Genomic DNA, 18,637 nt, shown 5'->3' on the forward strand with positions numbered 1-18,637 from the left:
CCTAACTAATAGATCCTAAACTATCCATTCAATCTTAAAGTTTTCAATCAAACAACCTTAAATCCTAAGATCTAACTTCCTAAACCCTAAAAAATTGAAATACACAAAGGTTTTATAGAATCTTACATGATTTGTGGAGTGGGGAAGAGATCTGACAGTGGGAAGAGGAATCGCCGGAGATGGGAGCTCGCAAATCGCCGAAGTCGCCGTCAAAGAGAGAGAAATCGGAGAGAGTTTAGAGAGAGAGGCGGAAATGACACATATCCATCGGAATTTCGTCGGAATCATTAAATATAATACCAATTGGCGGTTCACGAAAATTTTCAAGCTGTTTGTTTTCCCGGGTAATTTGATCTTCCGACGGATTTCCGACGGAATTAGTAATGTCGTCGGAATTTCATCGGATATTAAATCCGTCAGAAAGTCGTCGGTATTTTCCGACGGATTACTGACGAGTTTTTCCTACGAAATTCCGACGACGTAGTGTTTAGGGGTTGAACACAAGTTTCTAAATGCAAAATTCAAATCTTTGATAATATATATAGTATTTGCATAAAGATTTAACAATAAAAATGTTTTATAACACGATTTTACACAACAATATTTTTTGTAGTGTAAGCTTATATAAATATGATTGTATAAGTATCATTTCCGCCTCTCTCTCTAAACTCTCTCCGATTTCTCTCTCTTTGACGGCGACTCCGGCAATTTGCGAGCTACCATCTCCAGCGATTCCTCTTCCCACCGTCAGATCTCTTCCCCACTCCACAAATCATGTAAGATTCTATAAGACCTTTGTGTATTTCAATTTTTTAGGGTTTAGGAAGTTAGATCTTAGGATTTAAGGCTGTTTGATTGAAAACTTTAAGATTGAATGGATAGTTTAGGATCTATTAGTTAGGATTGTTGTTTTAATTTTTTTTGGATTGAAAACGTTTTTGTATTTTTAAAATTGTTTTTGGGGTTTCCAATAATATATTATATATAATAAAACGTTTTTTAAAAGTTTTATATATATTTAACACCTTTTCTATATTTATAAACATTTTATAAATATTTTTTTATAGAAAAACCGATTTTATATTTTTATATATAGATAAAAACGTATATATATTTTTTATATATTTAACAACCTGTTCTATATTTATAAACATTTTTAAAAATATTTATAATTTTTTATACATACATATATATATATATATATCATTTTTAGATGTAAAAGTAATTTTTAATATATTTAACAATCATTTCTATATTTATAGTTTTTTAAAACATTTATAATTTTTTTATACATACATATATATATAAATTATTTTTAGATTTAAATATATAAATTAAAACATTTTAAATAGAAAATCATTTTTTAATATATTTAACAATCTTTTGATGTATTAACATTTATTTTTTAGGTCCGAGGAAGCACGCCATTCCGCATCCCGTCGTTCTGCACCTCGTGGCGGCCGAGGTAGTTCGGCGAGCAGTTCCCGTCCATCGGGATCATCTCACGAACAAAACTCGGTTCCCGCATATGTTCCCGCTCCCGCTCCCGCTCCCGCTCCCGCTCCCGCTCCCGCTCCATATGTTTCCGCTCCAGCTGCTCAGGAGGATCCGGGGGTCATGTCAGCTCAACAATTGGTTCAACAACCAGGTCGAGAGCATCTCCCGGTTCTCCATCCCAACCCACGACCGGGACATACAACTTGGTTAGTATTTTTATTTTATTTGTAGTGTTTTTCCATTAATTAACTTTCTAACATGCATTTTTTTTAAAGGTTCGACAAGTCGAGCAATGGCATTAGCAAGAGCATCAAAATATGATGTATTCCATGCTCCATACCGGATATTCGAAGTGGAGTGTGATTCCTCGCGAGGACCGGGAGTTGTGGTTACGTCAGTTTGCGGTAACTCTTCAATTTTTTTTAAAGCATTTTTCAAATTTTTTTATATATATATCTACTAATTAAATTATGTGTGTTTTGTAGCAAGAGTTCACTTGGGAGTCCGGTCTCACGGAAACAGTCCGTCAGAAATTCAACGAAAAGGCCATGGACTCTTATATGAAGCAGATCAACACTTGGAAGACAGTATGGCAGAACAACAAGAGGCCACGGTACATCAATGAGACGGTGTGGGAGCAGTTGATAGTCCATTGGGAGAAGGATGACACTGCAGCGACGTCTCGTAAGAACTCCAAGAACCGGAAGAGCGATCGTGGCGGGAAAGGTATGTATGTGCACAACCTCGGCGCTTGCTCTATGTCTTCTAAGGAGGATCAACTTGTAATATCTTTTTTTTTATCTTTATATTTATTTAAATAAATATTTTTATATATTCTTTGGCTAATGACTGTTTTTTAGATTGAAGCAAATGACGGTAATCCCGTTGATCGTCTTCAACTTATTAAGGAGGCTCACACTAACAAGAAGACGAGTCAAATTCAGGACGCCGTGATCAGATCCGTCGTTGACTTGGTGGAAACTCGAAAAGAAGCTCTTCTATCTTCTCAGCCTCTCTCTGATGACGGCGATTCTACGGGAGCTTCAACCAACATGTTCCGATTGCAAATAAATGAGATGGTCGAAAAGATAATTTTTTTATTAATATATTTATTTTATAATGTAGTGTTGCCTTAGGGTTCTAAGTTTTTTATGAATTTTAAAACTTGATGAATGTTTTTTTTTCTATTTAAGTTTCTATGAATTTAAATTCTATAATCTTATTAGTTTTAAATTTCAGATTTTGTGTATATATTAATTTTTAATATAAAAAAATATTTATAAATGCAAAATTTATTCATATTTAAAAATGGTATATTCTGGAGAACAGAATTCATCGGAAACACTATATTCCGACGAATTTGGTCGTCAGAATATACTGACGAATCATAGTCGTCGGAATATACCGACGAGTACAGGTCGTCAGAATATACTGACGAATTTGTGTCGTCGAAATATTCTGACGAACCTGCTTGTCGCTATGTTCCGACGACTATGATTCGTCAGTATATTCTGACGACCAAATTCGTCGGAATATAGTGTTTCCGATGAATTCTGTTCTCGGAATATGTTATCGGAGAGTCGTCGAAAGTTCGTCAGAATGTGGTTTATCGGTATTCGTCAGAAAGTCGTCGGAAACTCTGACGAAATTCCGACGAATTTTTTTTTTTTCCACGAAATGATACCGACGACCACTTTCGTCAGAAATTCGTCAAATTGTCTCTATTCCGACGAACTTCTGACGATTTTGTCCGTCAGTATCCTCCTGTTTTCTTGTAGTGATGTAAGTCGTCTGTTTTAATTTCTTCACCAGATGACTGAAATGTAAGTCGTCTATACCCTAAACATAATCCCTAAACTTAATTAACTAACTAAACACTTCATAAAATCAAATGAAACTTCAAAAGTGTTTACTATACACAAAAATACACATGTATTGGTAAAAAATTAATTTTTCAAAAAAATATTTAAGCTTTCCAAAATCTAACCCTAAGTATATATACAATACTACAAACGAAGGGTAAGATTCTCGCCGCTAACCTTCTCTCTGGCCTAAAGGGACACAAAAGAGAGTACACGCTCTCATAAAAACGGCTTGACTTTCTTCATGAGTATAATAAAAACGGCGTAAATTGCAAAGCTTTAAAAAGACCAATCAATCTTCCTTCTCCAGATTCTCAGTCTCACTGACTTGAAGCGGTGAAGCCTTTCCTATCTGCCGCGGCGGGCTAGCAACCACACAACCTTCTACGCCGAAATAGTTGTCAATCGTTCCTCAGAGATCAGTACCTTGTTCAACAAGGAATCTCCGAAGATTTTGGATGTTGAAACCCTAGAATACAATGGCGAAGCCGTCGACGACTACGAGATGGTTTCTGATGATTATATTGGTGTTATCAGTATCAACAGTGTGTGTGATCCTCGTCAGATCCACCTTGGACTCATGTAGCGTCATCATCGGTGGTAAGATCAGTAGCCACCAATTCGTGGAGGAGAAGCTTGGTTCAGCTCCGAGTACTCTCGACTTCATGAGGAAGCCATAGATACAGCTCTCAAGGCTGATTTGATTGTTTTGAATACTGCTGTGGCTAGGAAATGGTTGGATGCTGTCCTCAAGGAAGATGTTGGCAAAGCTCTTCTTCATAAGATTCATGAGATGAGAGGGCGTATTATTTTAAACAAGAGTTGGTTAAGCACCTACGTCCGGTTTGTTGCAGGGGCGATGATTGATTCACACGCTACAGCTGAGTACTGGAGAAACAGAACTCAGGGGCGATGATTAAGACTTATGTCGTGCACCTAGGGAATAATCATGTTGCACACTGCTGGTAAAGAAGGCGCGACATCTCTCGCCAAGGCTAAGGATGGGGAGAAATGGGTATGAGAAAGTCAAAGAGATGTTTTCGGAACATCATATGTCACATCGAATAGCTTCTGTGGTCTGATAAACAAAATTTTATGGTCAGAGTTCGAATATGTATAAAACAGCGGGGTTTAATAAAAATAAAATTCAGGTGTTTATAAAAAGCTTTTCGTCTTCTTGATTTGTGTAAACTTCAAAGGCAATGTATATGGCTTCCATGGAAGACGGAGAAGAAGAGATATCGAGTAGACTCGTAGCCATTTTTACGTACACGTGTGTTTTCAACACTCGCAACAGCTGGCAAGAAGAAACCAAAACTGGTCTAGACTCCTTTTTCTAAACCCTAAGGTTTCCATTCGATTGCTTGTGCTTCAAGTTTGCGTGTTTCTGATCCAGACAAAGCGTATTTGGAAGATTTAAAGATAGCGCTCGAAGAAACTGAAGACGAACTCAACTACTTTACCACTACTCATGCGGAATTGGTTGGAGAAGTTGTGCAACCTCTTGGCAAAGAAAGATGTAACGTTCTTGATGTTTGATTCTTGTTTCAAGATCATTCGCTTATATATACAGTTTTGATCTCAGTTCTTGTGAAAGTAAACGAAGGAGTTCGTCTCATAGTGAATCGCTCAAGCTTAGTGGATCAGTCGAAGCTTGTTTCTGGAACCAGAGTTACTCTTGAGAGAAGAACGTTTACTATAATGAGAATCCTCCCTCCAGAGGTTAATCCATTGGTTCATAAGATGGTGTGTCAACATGATGGTGGTGATGTTAGTTACTCAGATCTTGGTGGGTTAACTCATCAGCTCAGAGATGTAAGAGACTGGATTGAACGTCCTCTCATAGATCCTGACATTTTTGAACGAGTTGGTGTAAAGCCTCCCAAGGTTGGTTTTGGATCCCTTCTTGTTTTGTTTTATCCTGCAAGATGATTCATTATGTTGACCTAATGTAACAGGGAGTGCTTCTCTATGGACCTCCTGGTACTGGAAAGACATTGTTAGCCAAAGCAATCTCTAGCAATATCAATTCAACTTTCTTGATGGTTAGTGACCTTAAGAGTTTGTATAACTAGCCGTTTCTAGGTTATGCTAAGTTTTAGAAGTATATGTTGTTTCCTAGGTTGTTTCTAGCTCGCTTGTTAGCAAATACGTGGGAGAGAGTCCATTGATGGTGAGAGAGATGTTTAAATATGCCCGTGAACATCAAGTAAGTTCTCTTTCTTTCTCACTTCTTCTTGTTGTGACTTGTACTGAAACGTTGAAACGTTCTTCTGGTTATGTAGCCTTGCATCATCTTTTTGGATGAGATTGATGCTATTGGTAGACGTAGATCCAGCTACGGAGAAGGAGATACTAGAGAGTGTGACAGAGTCCTCATCGAGCTTCTCTCTCAACTTGATGGATTCAACGAACTTGATAAGGTATCTTCTTCTTTCATCTTGTAAGTTTTGATGAACATGTGTCTAAACGAGTTCATGGCTTTTTTTCTTTAGGTGAAGGTTATAATGGCAACGAACAGACCTGATGTTCTTGACCCTGCGCTTCTTCGACCTGGTAGAATCGATAAGAAGATAGAGTTCTCATTGCCTAACGAAGATTCCAGAATGAGAATCCTTAAGATTCATGCTTCTGGTATTACTAAACAAGGAGATATCGACTACGAAAAGGTCGTGAAACTATCTGAGGTTCGTCACACACTCTCATGACTTGTCTTTGTTATACGCATAACAGAACAAAAGCTTTGCATTTTAAAACTTGTCTGTACAGGGATTCAATGGAGCAGATATGCGTAACGTATGTACTGAAGCAGGGATGTTAGCTTTACGTGCAGGGCACGATTACGTTGTCCCCAGCGACTTCATCAAGGTAAGTAAAGTTTCTGCTTATTATATAACGTTGCTGCACTGTTTTCTACTTATAAACATAACTTTAAACTTGCTTTCAGGCTGAAACGAAACTAGGCGAAGCGAAGAAGCTTGAGTCTAGTGCACAATACAATGCTGATTTCTGAGAGAGTAGAGATCAGAAACGTAAAGTAGAAGGGACACAACTCACTTGAACCTCTGTTGTATTTTTCCTTTGCATGGATGGAATCTCCAAACTCCAAGCTCTTCTCTGTACATGTCTTTTATCATTTATAAACCAGTTTGATACCTACCAATAGCATTAAAGCATATATGAAAGAGAAGCTGAAACAGTCTTTGAGGTTTGTTTATTGTCTGAAATTATGATAAAAAAAGACTAAATTAACTCTCCTAAATCAGGTATAAATGTTTAAAAACTATTATAGAAGTTTATAATCTAATTTCACCCCTAAATACTAAAATTTAAACAATAATCATTATATACTAAAACCAAATGTTGTGATATTTTTGATCAAAAGTATTCTTGAAAAGTTTTTGATAAAGAAATTTCTTATGATAACACTTTTTAAGTTTTTGTCACAAAAATAGCACTCGAAGAAAATGATCAAAATAAGTTTTATTAAAGGGTACAAATACATTTTTACCTTAGGGTTAACTAATCTAGACTTAGGGTTTAGAATTAAGGGGTGGAGTTTTAGGATAGGATTTCAAATTTAAAAATATAAAAAATAAATATAAAAAGTTTAAAAATAAAAAGGGACTATTTTAGTCATTTTCTTTCTTGATGACTAATTTGTGATAAAAACCTAAAAGAGAATATTTGAGAGAATTGTCAAAAGTGATATCCAATATGTGATATTTCAAACAATTTCTTTTTTTAGAGATTTTCTTATAATAGTGAGAGATCCACAACGCATGTGTTATTTTTAAATGGTCTTATTTATTTTAAATTAAAATTTATTTACCAGATAAATTATACTAATATTAAATAGATACTCATATGAGAAATTTTACCACTAATGATGTTTTCAGAATATGTGCATCTGTTTCTGTGGGGGTTGAACTGATAAAACCAAAAATTTTATGCGCAGAAGTTGAATATGTGTAAAATAGCGGGATTCAATAAAGGAAAAGTTTCAGGTAGTTTCAGTTATAAAAATCATATTTGATACGTTGGAAACTTGGAATGATAGCATAAGTGTGCTTGCAGAGCAATAGTAAAGTTTTCTTCTTGTTGATTTGTGTAACTTCAAAGGCTTCCATGGAAGACGTAGATGAAGAGATAGTGAGGAGAATCAATGACGAGAAAGTGAAGAGAGGCATAGCCATTATGAGATGCAAGTCTAAACTCCACATTCGCAACATCAACCAAGAAAGAACCAAAACTGGTAAATACTTCTTTCTAAACCCTAAGGTTTCCATTCGATTGCTTGTGCTTCAAGTTTGCGTGTTTCTGATCAGTAAAAGAGAATCTGGAAGCTTTAAAGATAAGACTCGAAGAAACTGAAGACGAACTCAAGTACTTTACCACTACTAATGCGGAATTGGTTGGAGAAGTTATGCAACCTCTAGGCAAAGAAAGATGTAACGTTCTTGATTTTCTTGATTTTTGGTTTGTTTCAGATCATTGGCTTATATATACAATTTTGATCTCAGTTCTTGTGAAAGTAAACGAAGGAGTTCGTTACATAGTTAATCGCTCAAGCTTAGCAGCTCACTCAAAGCTAGTTTCTGGAACCAGAGTTAGTCTTCAGAGAAGAACGTTTACTATAATGAGAATCCTCCCTCCTAAGGTTAATCCATTCGTTCAGAAGATGGTGTATCAACATGATGGTGGTGATGTTAGTTACTCAGATCTTGGTGGGTTAACTCATCAGCTCAGAGATGTAAGAGACTGGATTGAACGTCCTCTCATAGATCCTGACATTTTTGAACGAGTTGGTGTAAAGCCTCCCAAGGTTGGTTTTGGATCCCTTCTTGTTTTGTTTTATCCTGCAAGATGATTCATTATGTTGACCTAATGTAACAGGGAGTGCTTCTCTATGGACCTCCTGGTACTGGAAAGACATTGTTAGCCAAAGCAATCTCTAGCAATATCAATTCAACTTTCTTGATGGTTAGTGACCTTAAGAGTTTGTATAACTAGTCGTTATTTTTGTGGCTATATACTAAGTTTTAGGAGAATATGTTGTTTTGTAGGTTGTTTCTAGCTCGCTTGTTAGCAAATACGTGGGAGAGAGTTCATTGTTGGTGAGAGAGATGTTTAAGTATGCTCGTGAACATCAAATAAGTTCTCTTGATGACTACTTGTTGGTGTGACTTGTATTGTTTCCTTATGGATAAGCTAGTTTTTTTCATCTGGTTATGTAGCCATGCATCATCTTTATGGATGAGATTGATGCTATTGGTAGACGTAGATCCAGCTACGGAGAAGGAGATACTAGTGAGTGTGACAGAGTTCTTATCGAGCTTCTCTCTCAACTTGATGGATTCAACGAACTTGATAAGGTATCTTCTTCTTTCATCTTGAAATTTTGATGAACTTTTGTCTAAACGAGTTCATGTCTGTTTCTTCAGGTGACAGTTATAATGGCAACAAACAGACCTGATGTTCTTGACCCTGCCCTTCTTCGACCTGGTAGAATCGATAAGAAGATAGAGTTCTCATTGCCTAACGAAGATTCCAGAATGAGAATCATTAAGATTCATGCTTCTGGAATTACTAAACAAGGAGATATCGACTACGAAAAAGTCGTGAAGCTATCTGAGGTTCGTTACACACTCTCATGTCTTTTGTTTGTTTATGCAAAACAGAACAAAAGCTTTGCATTTTAAAACTTGTCTTTACAGGGATTCAGTGGAGCAGATATGCGTAACATATGTACCGAAGCAGGGATGTTATCTTTACGTGCAGGGCACGATTACGTTGTCCCCAACGACTTCATTAAGGTATGTAAGTTTCTGCTTATTATATAACGTTGTTGCAATGTTTTCTTCTTATGAATTATGATCATAACTTAAACTTGTTTTCAGGCTGTAACGAAACTAGGCGAAGCGAAGAAACTTGAGTCCAGTGCACATTACAGTGCTGGTTTCTGAGAGAGTAGAGATCAGAAACGTAAAGTAGAAGGGACACAACTCACTTATGGATCGAGTTAGATGGCTTGGAACCTCTGTTGTGTTTTTTATTGCATGGATTCATCTGAGGAATCACCAAACTCGAGCATTTATGAACCAGTTTTGATACCTTTAGATTTAGTTACCAAATAGCATTAAAGCATATATAAAAGAGAAGCTGAAACAGTCTTTGAGGTTTCTTTATTGTCTATTTTTAATTTTAACCGGGTTTAATTAAGCCACTATGTAAAGGAACCAAAACTGTAAAATTTGACTAAATTGAATCTTCTAATTCTATTTTTTGTAATCCTACTAAGAAAATACCCTAACCTGATCTCTATGATGCATCTCTATTAGGTCATATATATACACGAGGAAGAATACAATATCAACAATTATTTTTCCCCTCTGATTATGTCACCATCAACAACACTTTTCTCTTCTTAATTCCTTTCATCCTCGTTTACAGCTTAACTCTCCTTTTGCTATTGTTTTTATTTTTTTTTGATAATCCAGGGGTTTCCCGCTTCGCGGGTCATTCCCCTGGGTCCGGTCAGGCAGCGGTCCACTTCGCCCGGGAGGGCTTTACCTGGGCTGGATCGAACCCAGTACCGCTTTGGTGTCCAGAAGAGGCAGGGTAGTTTCCGCATGGGGGGGGAATCGAACCCGGATGGTGGTTGCCACCACAGGCCCGTCCTGCCACTTGGACTACCTCGTCCGGACTTTATGTAACCAGTTAGATACTGCAATATTCAAAAAATCGGTATAGCGCCTATGTGTCCGTGTAAACCGGTGGTAATCGAAATGATATTTTCTCAAAATTTGATTTAAATTGCTTAATTTGGTTTCAGTTTAAATCGATTTAAATTATTTTAAATCAGTCTAAATTCATCTAAATTAGTATAAATCGATTAAATAAAAAAAAATCAAAGTGGATTAATGAATAATTTAATTATATAACCTTCATCATTAATTTGTCTATAATTAAATGATGATTTGTTGACAAAAAAATGATGATTTTCACCGACTTAGAGCATGATTATCGCGGAACCCAAAATGGGTTTCTGCATGAAATCAGTGTGTGGACTCCACATTTTCTTTAAAAAACGGTCACCAACGTCGCCAATTACGGATCGCTCTTGGTCAGTTTCTTACATTATTTTGTAGAGCCCACGACACGTGGCGGTCCGCGATTGGTTCCGTTTTTTTTTTTTTAATCAGATAAAACAAAGAAAAAAAAATTTAGAAACCCAAATGAGTTTCAGCCGATAATCATGCTCTTAGTTTATTTTTAGTATATCCTATTAATTTTTTTTTATCAGAGTAATCTTTTAATTTTTGATTTGCTAAAATTCTTTTGTCTAAGGGCCATGACAGCCATGCCCATCTGTAGTTTATTTATGTTTTTGGTGTGATGATATTGAGAACTGTTGTTACATCTGGGTGGAGCAAGTGAGCTTCATACTTGAGTTAATGGGTTTCAGGTCTAGCACTTCGTAAAGCCCATGCCATGTACTGCTTGCCTTTGCTCTGTTTTTCAGAGGCTGTCTTCTTCAGTCTTACAAACATCTCTTTGACTCTGTGTTGCTGATTCTATGTGAGGTATCTAATAGAGCACGTGGCATTTTAAATAATTATCTAAATGGATAACATAACTCCTGGGATATTCAACACCACACCCAGATTCATACTTGTTCCTCTCCTCTCGTTTATTATCCACCAAAAACGCAATCACTCGAACATCTGTAGTAATCGTGACATGCCAATTATTACATCTTTTATATTTTTATTTAAACACACAAAAATTACGTAAGTTCAAAAAAAAAATTTAAAACTTTTTTTCTTTCTTCCTTCCCCTGTAATGGCGCTTCCACACATACTCTCTTCACCACCGTCTTCAACTTCGTTATCTCCGTCTTTCAAACCAAAGCCGCCTCTCTCACCGGCCTTTGCTAGTAATCTCCGACGGTGTAAGCTCACCTCCTTCCGATGTTCGTCGTCCTCTTTCTCCGAGAAGCATCACAACGCGAACCCTCCAAAACCCGATGACATCGTCGAGCTTCCTCTCTTCCCTCTCCCTCTCGTTCTCTTCCCCGGCGCAATCCTCCCTCTCCAGATCTTCGAGTTCCGTTACCGCATCATGATGCACACTCTCCTCGAGTCCGACCTCCGCTTCGGCGTCGTTTACTCAGACGCCGTCTCCGGCTCCGCCGCAGAGGTCGGATGCGTCGGGGAGGTAGTCAAGCACGAGAGGCTAGTCGACGACAGGTTCTTTTTGATATGCAAAGGACAAGAGAGGTTTCGTGTCGCGAATCTTGTCCGAACGAAACCTTACCTCGTCGGGGAGGTGACGTGGCTGGAGGACCGTCCTTCCGGGGAAGAGAATCTTGACGCGTTGGCGAGTGAGGTGGAGGTTTTGATGAAGGAAGTGATTAGATTGTCGAACAGGTTGAATGGGAAGGCGGAGAAGGAAGTTCAGGATCTGAGGAGGAATCAGTTTCCGACACCGTTCTCGTTCTTTGTCGGAAGCACGTTCGAAGGAGCGCCTAGAGAGCAGCAAGCGTTGCTGGAGCTGGAGGATACGGCGGCGAGGTTGAAGAGGGAAAGAGAGACGTTGAGGAATACACTCAATTACTTGACTGCTGCTTCTGCTGTCAAAGATGTCTTCCCTTCGTCCTCTTAGTGAGTAATGATAATGATGGTGATATCCACTGGTAGTACATATTATGCGTTTGATATATATCTTTCCGCCTTGTCAGTAATTGAATATACAAAACTTTATGAAAAAATCTGAGTTAACTGCTTGAGCTATGGATTGACTCAGTGGTTTTGTGGAGCCACTGGGTCAATGTTAGGGGATAGATTGGCGTCAGTTGCGTGTTCTGGTTCCGGTTTGGATAACCGGTATTATGTCTATGCCATAAGAGTATTTTCTGATCTACGAATGGTTCATTGGATGGAGGGTTTAAGGTTGAGCAGGATGAGCCTAGTGGTGTGTTTATTTCCATGAATCAAATTACTCTTTATGATGCTTCTTTCTGTCGAGCTAAATTGCTGATGAGGCTTTTGATATGTCGTGGTACATTGCCTGCAAAACCCTGCCTCAATGTCAAAAACCGAAGCCTTGGCTTATCTCTTTTATATTAAAGGAGAATCATTTGTCTTAAATGTTTTCACATTACCTATCACACGTGGCAGCTTCAGAGAGCTTTTACTTCAAGAGTGCTGACGTGGCGGCGTATAGAGCTTCTCGAAATAATTATTCTGTATCAAACCCAAAAGTTTCCTTATTTATGTTATCTTGCGTGTCTACATACGACGACGAAGAAAACAATCGTTGAGACAATAGATTTCTGCATCGAGTAGAATATAACCAATTATTTGAAGCACAAAGTTGAACCATACGTAGCCTATCACAACGAATTAACGTCTTCGTATGTCCATGTAAGGACATTGAGGAAGACGTTCATTTGAAGCAGCCACACAAGTTATTGGCTTTCTGCGTTTTGCTGAGGAAGACGTTCATTCGTTGAGGGCTTCTAAACAATTAATTTTTGCTGAGAAGCGTTAACCACAGACGAAGATGATCGGCTATTGAGCACGAAGTTGATGAGTTCTGACGTTGATAATCTATACATGAAGCATAGAAAACAATAGAGTTTGGGAAAACGTATATTAGTTGCTTTTTTCCTGAGAAGCCTAAACCACACACGAAGAGGATCGGATATTAGGCACCGAAGTTGATGGGTGTTCAGACACACAATTGAAAAGGCTGTACCATTGTCGCTGAGAGGCTTCAGGTTTGGAAAGAGTACAACGACACACGAGAACAAGCTTCTTTCCCCACGAAGCGGAAAGTACCTGCGGATTGATCCAAGAAATGCTGCATTGAAGGAAAAGAATGGTCGGAAAATGTTCAGTGTAGCATCAGGGGAGTTATGAATATGTTTTAAAAAATCCAGACGATAGATGTTTGCTTTAACCATTAGTGTTCGGTGTCTTGAAAGAAGTTGTGGCAGGTACGTGTGTGTGAGTTCATGCACCTACGTTGTTGGCCAACTAAATTTGGAACGGTATTTACAAAATGCAAGTACGAAAATAAACAAACCGTGATTCAATTAATAATAAAAAAACCGAATTAAACCAACGTGAATTGCTTGGTCGGAATTTAATTGTTTTGAGTGATTGGCAAGGCAATTTAGTGATAGTAAATAGCATATATTTGACATTTTTATGTTATGGTAATATATAGATATTAGAGTGATATGCAAGGTAAAAATATATGCTATTAAATTTGTAATACACGACATCTCTTCTCCGTTGAATTAGGTTTGGCCCTCGCTATATAAGACACATTTCTCCCATTCATATAATTTATTTCATACAGTCAAAAGCTTACAATCTCATCTCATTTTATAACAATGGCTGCGATAACCGACGTGTGTGATTTGAAACCATTCAAGTCAATGTAGAAGATTAGGGTGAAGATCCTACGTTTGTGGAAACAGTATTCTGCTGCTGGTGGTCTGACGATCGAAATGGTTCTAATTGATTCCAATGTAAGGTATCTTTACTCTTTCTGTTCCGTTATTTTTAAATGATCGTATGCTTATTTTTGACGTGGATTGTTATAAATTTATGTAGGTTGTTAAGATTAAAGCGTCCGTAAAAAAAGATCTGGTGAATCAGTTTGATGCATTTCTGTCACAAGGCAGTTCCAAGATTCTCATCAACTTTTCACTCAACCCCTCCTGGGGTTCATACCGAACAACCATACATCCATACAAGATTGGATTCCTCTCGACAACACGTGTGAGGTGTTGTGATGCTTTGCCCGATGAGCTAACAGGTTTTGAACCAGTCAACTACAGGGACATTCTTGATGGTTCACTCAATACTGACTATTTGGTTGGTATGTTATAAAAATTGTATTTTTTGTATATATTTTTGAAATGCTTCTATATTAGTTAACGCATATATTTTGGTAATCAGATGTAATAGGTCAGATTGTCGAGGTGACTCCAATTGAAGTTGTATTAGCTAATGGAAAAGACACAAAGAAAATCACAGTGGAACTTCTTAAGAAAAAGTAAAAACATTTTTATATTTTTGTCTCATTTTCAGATCAATATTGGTAAGTTATCTGAGTTTTTACTTTGACAATGTGATTTTAGGGATGAACGTCTCCCGCTGGTGATATGAGGTAACTTTGCTACGGATGTCAATGAGGCTATTGAAAGAGGTGGTGATAATGCAATCGTTTGTGTGTTGCGGTTTGGAAAAATTAAAGTTTGGAAAGATATTTGTGCTTTATTTTAATATTGGACTTTATGTATACCTCGATTGATTAAAGTTTGTTATGATTTAATCTACACCTTTACACCTTTATAGAACCACAGAGCACAAATACACCATCAAGTTCAATGAATCGACATTGTTTAGGAAGATACAACCAGTGAATGGTTCCAACTTTCTCTGCTGTTCAAACTTTCGTGGTATAAAGAGAGGTCGTTATCATCCTATGTACTGCATTGGTATGTTAACTATCCTTTACTCTTTCTTAGATTGTTAATTAATGGTACTAAAATCGGATAACAATTTCTCTTATGTAGATCTATGCGGAGCATTGGTGCGTGTAGGAGATCTTATAGCTACTAAGCTAGCTCAACCTGCCAACATTTACAACTCTATTCTATATTCGTTGGAGTTCTCCTTAATAAATCTCGGGTTTGAACTTTTCATTTGATACATCTGTTAATTTTAAATACGACCATGTGTGTAGAAGTTATATTGACTGATATCTTTCCCGATATTATCAGGTACACTCATATACAGTGTGTTACTTATGGAGCTCTAGCCCATCGTTTAAATGCATTCTGGCGTTCTAATACTGCAGATGTTGTAGTATGTGTTTTAAGGTTATGGCGAATTGAGTGGGGAGCAGGTATAGTATATTTATTTGCAATCTTTAATTTTCCATTCAGAATTTTTGGTTTGTGTACTTATTGTCGATATTACATTACAAGTGGCTTCAATTATATTACAAACATGGAAGATGGTTCTGATATTTTGTTTGATTCTGACATCCCTTAGATTCAGTTCTTCAAATCCCAGTAAGCATAGTATTCTAAGTTTGTTATTTTATATGAGTAGTATATATAAGAAAAACCATTGGTTATTCCTAATATATTGAAATTCTTTTATCGCAGGATTCAAAGCATCGATTTCTGAAGTCTTCAAGTTATTCGATCTTATTTTTCGTTTGAATTTGTTTTTTACAATACCTATTTATATTTAGACCATTCTTTGTATTTGAAAGAATGAGATATGCATACTTATTATAATGGAATTGAGGTTTTTTATTTTAAATAGATTTCTTTATCTTACTGAATACTATGTAGTTCTTATATAATTACTACAGACAATCACTATTTCCAATCGTATTCAAGACTTTTATAATTGGATACTATTAAATCGTAATCAAAAAGTGAAACGAATCTAGAACACTTACCTTAATACACTGTTGTCTGTGATTGGAATGGTTAGTAACACGAATCGTATTCTCGACTGAAGTACATGCGCCGATCACGGGAAGAAAAATAGCCGATGGATCCGATTAGAACGACTGATGAGATTGAATTTTCGAACCGTCTTTAGCAAAAAATGATGGATTGAGTGATTCAGAAGGATCGACTGAACAGATCAAACACTGCAAACTACCGGCGTTTATCGCGTGGGGACGAAACCCTCGACGGTTTCAATCGGGATAATTTTTTTTGTTTTTGAACAGCAGGCTTCTATTTTTTTTCCATTGGGTACATCACTTGCAAGTTAAGGGCCGTAATTTAGACAACATTTTTAAGAATCTGAGCCCAAAAAAAACATGATTTACAATGGTAGCTTTATTTGTTTTGAAGCTGGCCCAATTATAAAATATATGTTGAACCATTAATATATAATTTTAAAAAATGATTGGGCCAATTTATAACATAATATAAGAACAAATTCAGCAGGCTCAATTTTGTATATATATTAATTTTATTTTTTATGTATACAATTTTTAATTTTTGGTATATGTAAAAACTTTTTTTTTCTTAATGACGAATCAATTTTATTTTTAATTTATTTTATGTAAGCGTATTAACTTTCAATTGTTATATTGACCAAAACAGTTGTTTCAATATTAATTGACGGTATGTTTATATATTTATCAATCACTTTTTTTTTACATATACATATATATATATATATATGTAATTTAAGTGAATACCTATACGGTTAAATGTTCACCGTAAGTGAGGTTTTTAAATCTATAGCAATTTTGAAACAAAAAACAGAATTTTAATGGTTCATTTGACTATTAACTAAATTGTAATGAAATGTATTTTTTAAAATTCCTTTTTCTGCAACAATTATCTAGAATTGATTTAATTTTCCATGTGTTTAGAAATTTGAATATGATATGAATGCTTAACATCAGTATTGTCTAAACTTCATATTACATGAAACCAAACAAGTAGTTGTAGTCTTCCGGTTATGACCATAAAATCAAAAACTTCAACCATATTAACGTCGCCAATCTATATCATCCTCATTAAATCCCAAAACAATCAACCGAAAACAAACTAATATCCAAATTAATCAGATTTAATGTCTTTTTATCTCGAAAATTACAAATTTAATCATCTCATCTCGCGTAAGGCGCGGATCTTATCCTAGTGACATTAATAAAAACACAACATGAAATAGAAAACTCACCGATTAAAACTTCCTTTTCATATTGAAAAATTATTTGAAATAACTATTTTTCACCTCCTTCAAGAAATTATCACAAGGAGTGATTTTGATTGTTCTATAGAATTTTATCTTGAAAGCTAGATGATTTGTTCTATATGATATAATATAATCACCGATTCTGAAATTCTTAGAACAAAAAAAATATCTTTGAAATAACTTAGATCAGAATTTACCAAGAGAACAAGCATGAATCATAGTTTCCTAAATTTTTAAATTAAAAAATAAGTGATTAATACCAGATTATATAATCAATGCGAATCAATAAAAAAAATTATAACACTTACAACGGTATCAACCAACACCAATTCAATCGAAACGATTTGTTTTCCCTGTATTTCAAATTTTCAACATCTTAATTTTAGTCTTGTAGGAATCTTTTAGCCGGATCAATATTATAATTATTTGTTTAATGACCCAATGGATTTTTTCTTACCGAAATTTCTTTCAAGATTAAAGAAATGATGCATGTTTGTCTATTTTGATTGGTTTGACTTTAATTAAGTCTTTTTGGAATAATTTATGTTTAGATAATGTTTAAGAAAAACAATTAATATGCTAGATATCGCTCAAAAAATTTAAGAATTTGTTTTATGGTTGTTCCTCATTTCATCCTTGTTGTAAAAAGTTTTAACAGTGAAGTAAATGGTATTCTAATAAGAGAATTTGTTTTTTCCTTTATAAATACACAACATAAATAATAGCTTGATACTTACAAATTTTTATTTATTTTTCACAAAATCATATAAAGTTTCACAATAAACCTAGGAAAGATCACCGTCATCGTATTAGCCTAGTAGAATTTTATTAATAATTTAAAATAGCATAAAATATTAATTTACAAAAACAAAACTATTATTACCTTTATCAATAAGGCCTATGATAGCAAACACCCTTTCATCAAGCAATATATTTGATTAAGTATTTTTTTCTTTTTGATGACCTATTAACATTAGTTTGATTAAAGTTTAGATAATTTTCATCTTCAATAAAATTTAAATTTATAGCAACAAAATAAAAGAAACCATCTATATCATGATGTTGCTTCAAATTATAGACATTAGGGATCGTTATCCGCGCCAATGCGCATGGTTTTTGCATTTTAATCTATTTTTGTCTCTTGCTTACTAATCTAGCATTCAGTTTTTCAATGCATTTTATCTTCACCATCTCTTCTTGTCTTGTTTACATTTGTTTTCACGTTCTGTCGTTTGATTTGTCTTAGTTTTTGCTTGTGTAATAACTTAACCTTGCTCATTCTTCTTTCATTCTTTATTGATTGATATTTTTATCTCGCTTATCTCTGTGTTGCCACTAATTTGTTCGAATCATTTTTCATCATCTGCTTCGTATTCTTTTCATATTCATTAACTATTGTCTCCAATCTCTTTAAATCCTAAAAATCCTACATGTTCTTTTGTTTATTAAATCACATATCAAATATTGTTGAAACTGTTTATTTATTCTAATAAATCCTTACGATTATAACTAAGATGATAT

The 18,637-nt window shown here is 35.5% G+C and overlaps 4 protein-coding genes across 4 annotated transcripts; all 4 read left to right on the forward strand.

The window, feature by feature from the left end:
* The first annotated feature begins 4,576 nt into the window (after positions 1 to 4,576).
* Positions 4,577 to 6,372, forward strand: LOC106325681 (26S protease regulatory subunit S10B homolog B-like). Its single transcript, XM_013763743.1, has 9 exons — positions 4,577 to 4,679; positions 4,756 to 4,878; positions 4,945 to 5,246; positions 5,318 to 5,404; positions 5,482 to 5,568; positions 5,645 to 5,782; positions 5,855 to 6,046; positions 6,129 to 6,227; positions 6,307 to 6,372. Exons 1-9 carry the CDS (start codon positions 4,577 to 4,579, stop codon positions 6,370 to 6,372), a joined length of 1,197 nt encoding a protein of 398 aa, XP_013619197.1.
* Positions 6,373 to 7,487: 1,115 nt separating this feature from the next.
* On the forward strand, positions 7,488 to 9,325 carry LOC106325682 (26S protease regulatory subunit 10B homolog A-like). Its single transcript, XM_013763744.1, has 9 exons — positions 7,488 to 7,614; positions 7,688 to 7,810; positions 7,883 to 8,184; positions 8,256 to 8,342; positions 8,426 to 8,539; positions 8,597 to 8,734; positions 8,804 to 8,995; positions 9,077 to 9,175; positions 9,260 to 9,325. The coding sequence occupies exons 1-9, from the start codon at positions 7,488 to 7,490 to the stop codon at positions 9,323 to 9,325; spliced, it is 1,248 nt and encodes a 415-aa protein (XP_013619198.1).
* Positions 9,326 to 11,085: 1,760 nt separating this feature from the next.
* LOC106327700 (lon protease 2) lies at positions 11,086 to 12,282 on the forward strand. Its single transcript, XM_013765931.1, has one exon. The coding sequence runs from the start codon at positions 11,205 to 11,207 to the stop codon at positions 12,024 to 12,026; it is 822 nt and encodes a 273-aa protein (XP_013621385.1). The 5' UTR covers positions 11,086 to 11,204; the 3' UTR covers positions 12,027 to 12,282.
* A 950-nt stretch (positions 12,283 to 13,232) lies between these two features.
* LOC106327701 lies at positions 13,233 to 15,838 on the forward strand. Its single transcript, XM_013765932.1, has 4 exons — positions 13,233 to 13,902; positions 13,988 to 14,255; positions 14,336 to 14,432; positions 14,518 to 15,838. Exons 1-4 carry the CDS (start codon positions 13,882 to 13,884, stop codon positions 14,543 to 14,545), a joined length of 414 nt encoding a protein of 137 aa, XP_013621386.1. The 5' UTR covers positions 13,233 to 13,881; the 3' UTR covers positions 14,546 to 15,838.
* Positions 15,839 to 18,637: the final 2,799 nt, after the last annotated feature.

The sequence above is a fragment of the Brassica oleracea genome, chromosome C2, assembly GCF_000695525.1.
Source record: "Brassica oleracea var. oleracea cultivar TO1000 chromosome C2, BOL, whole genome shotgun sequence".
Taxonomy (NCBI): domain Eukaryota; kingdom Viridiplantae; phylum Streptophyta; class Magnoliopsida; order Brassicales; family Brassicaceae; genus Brassica; species Brassica oleracea.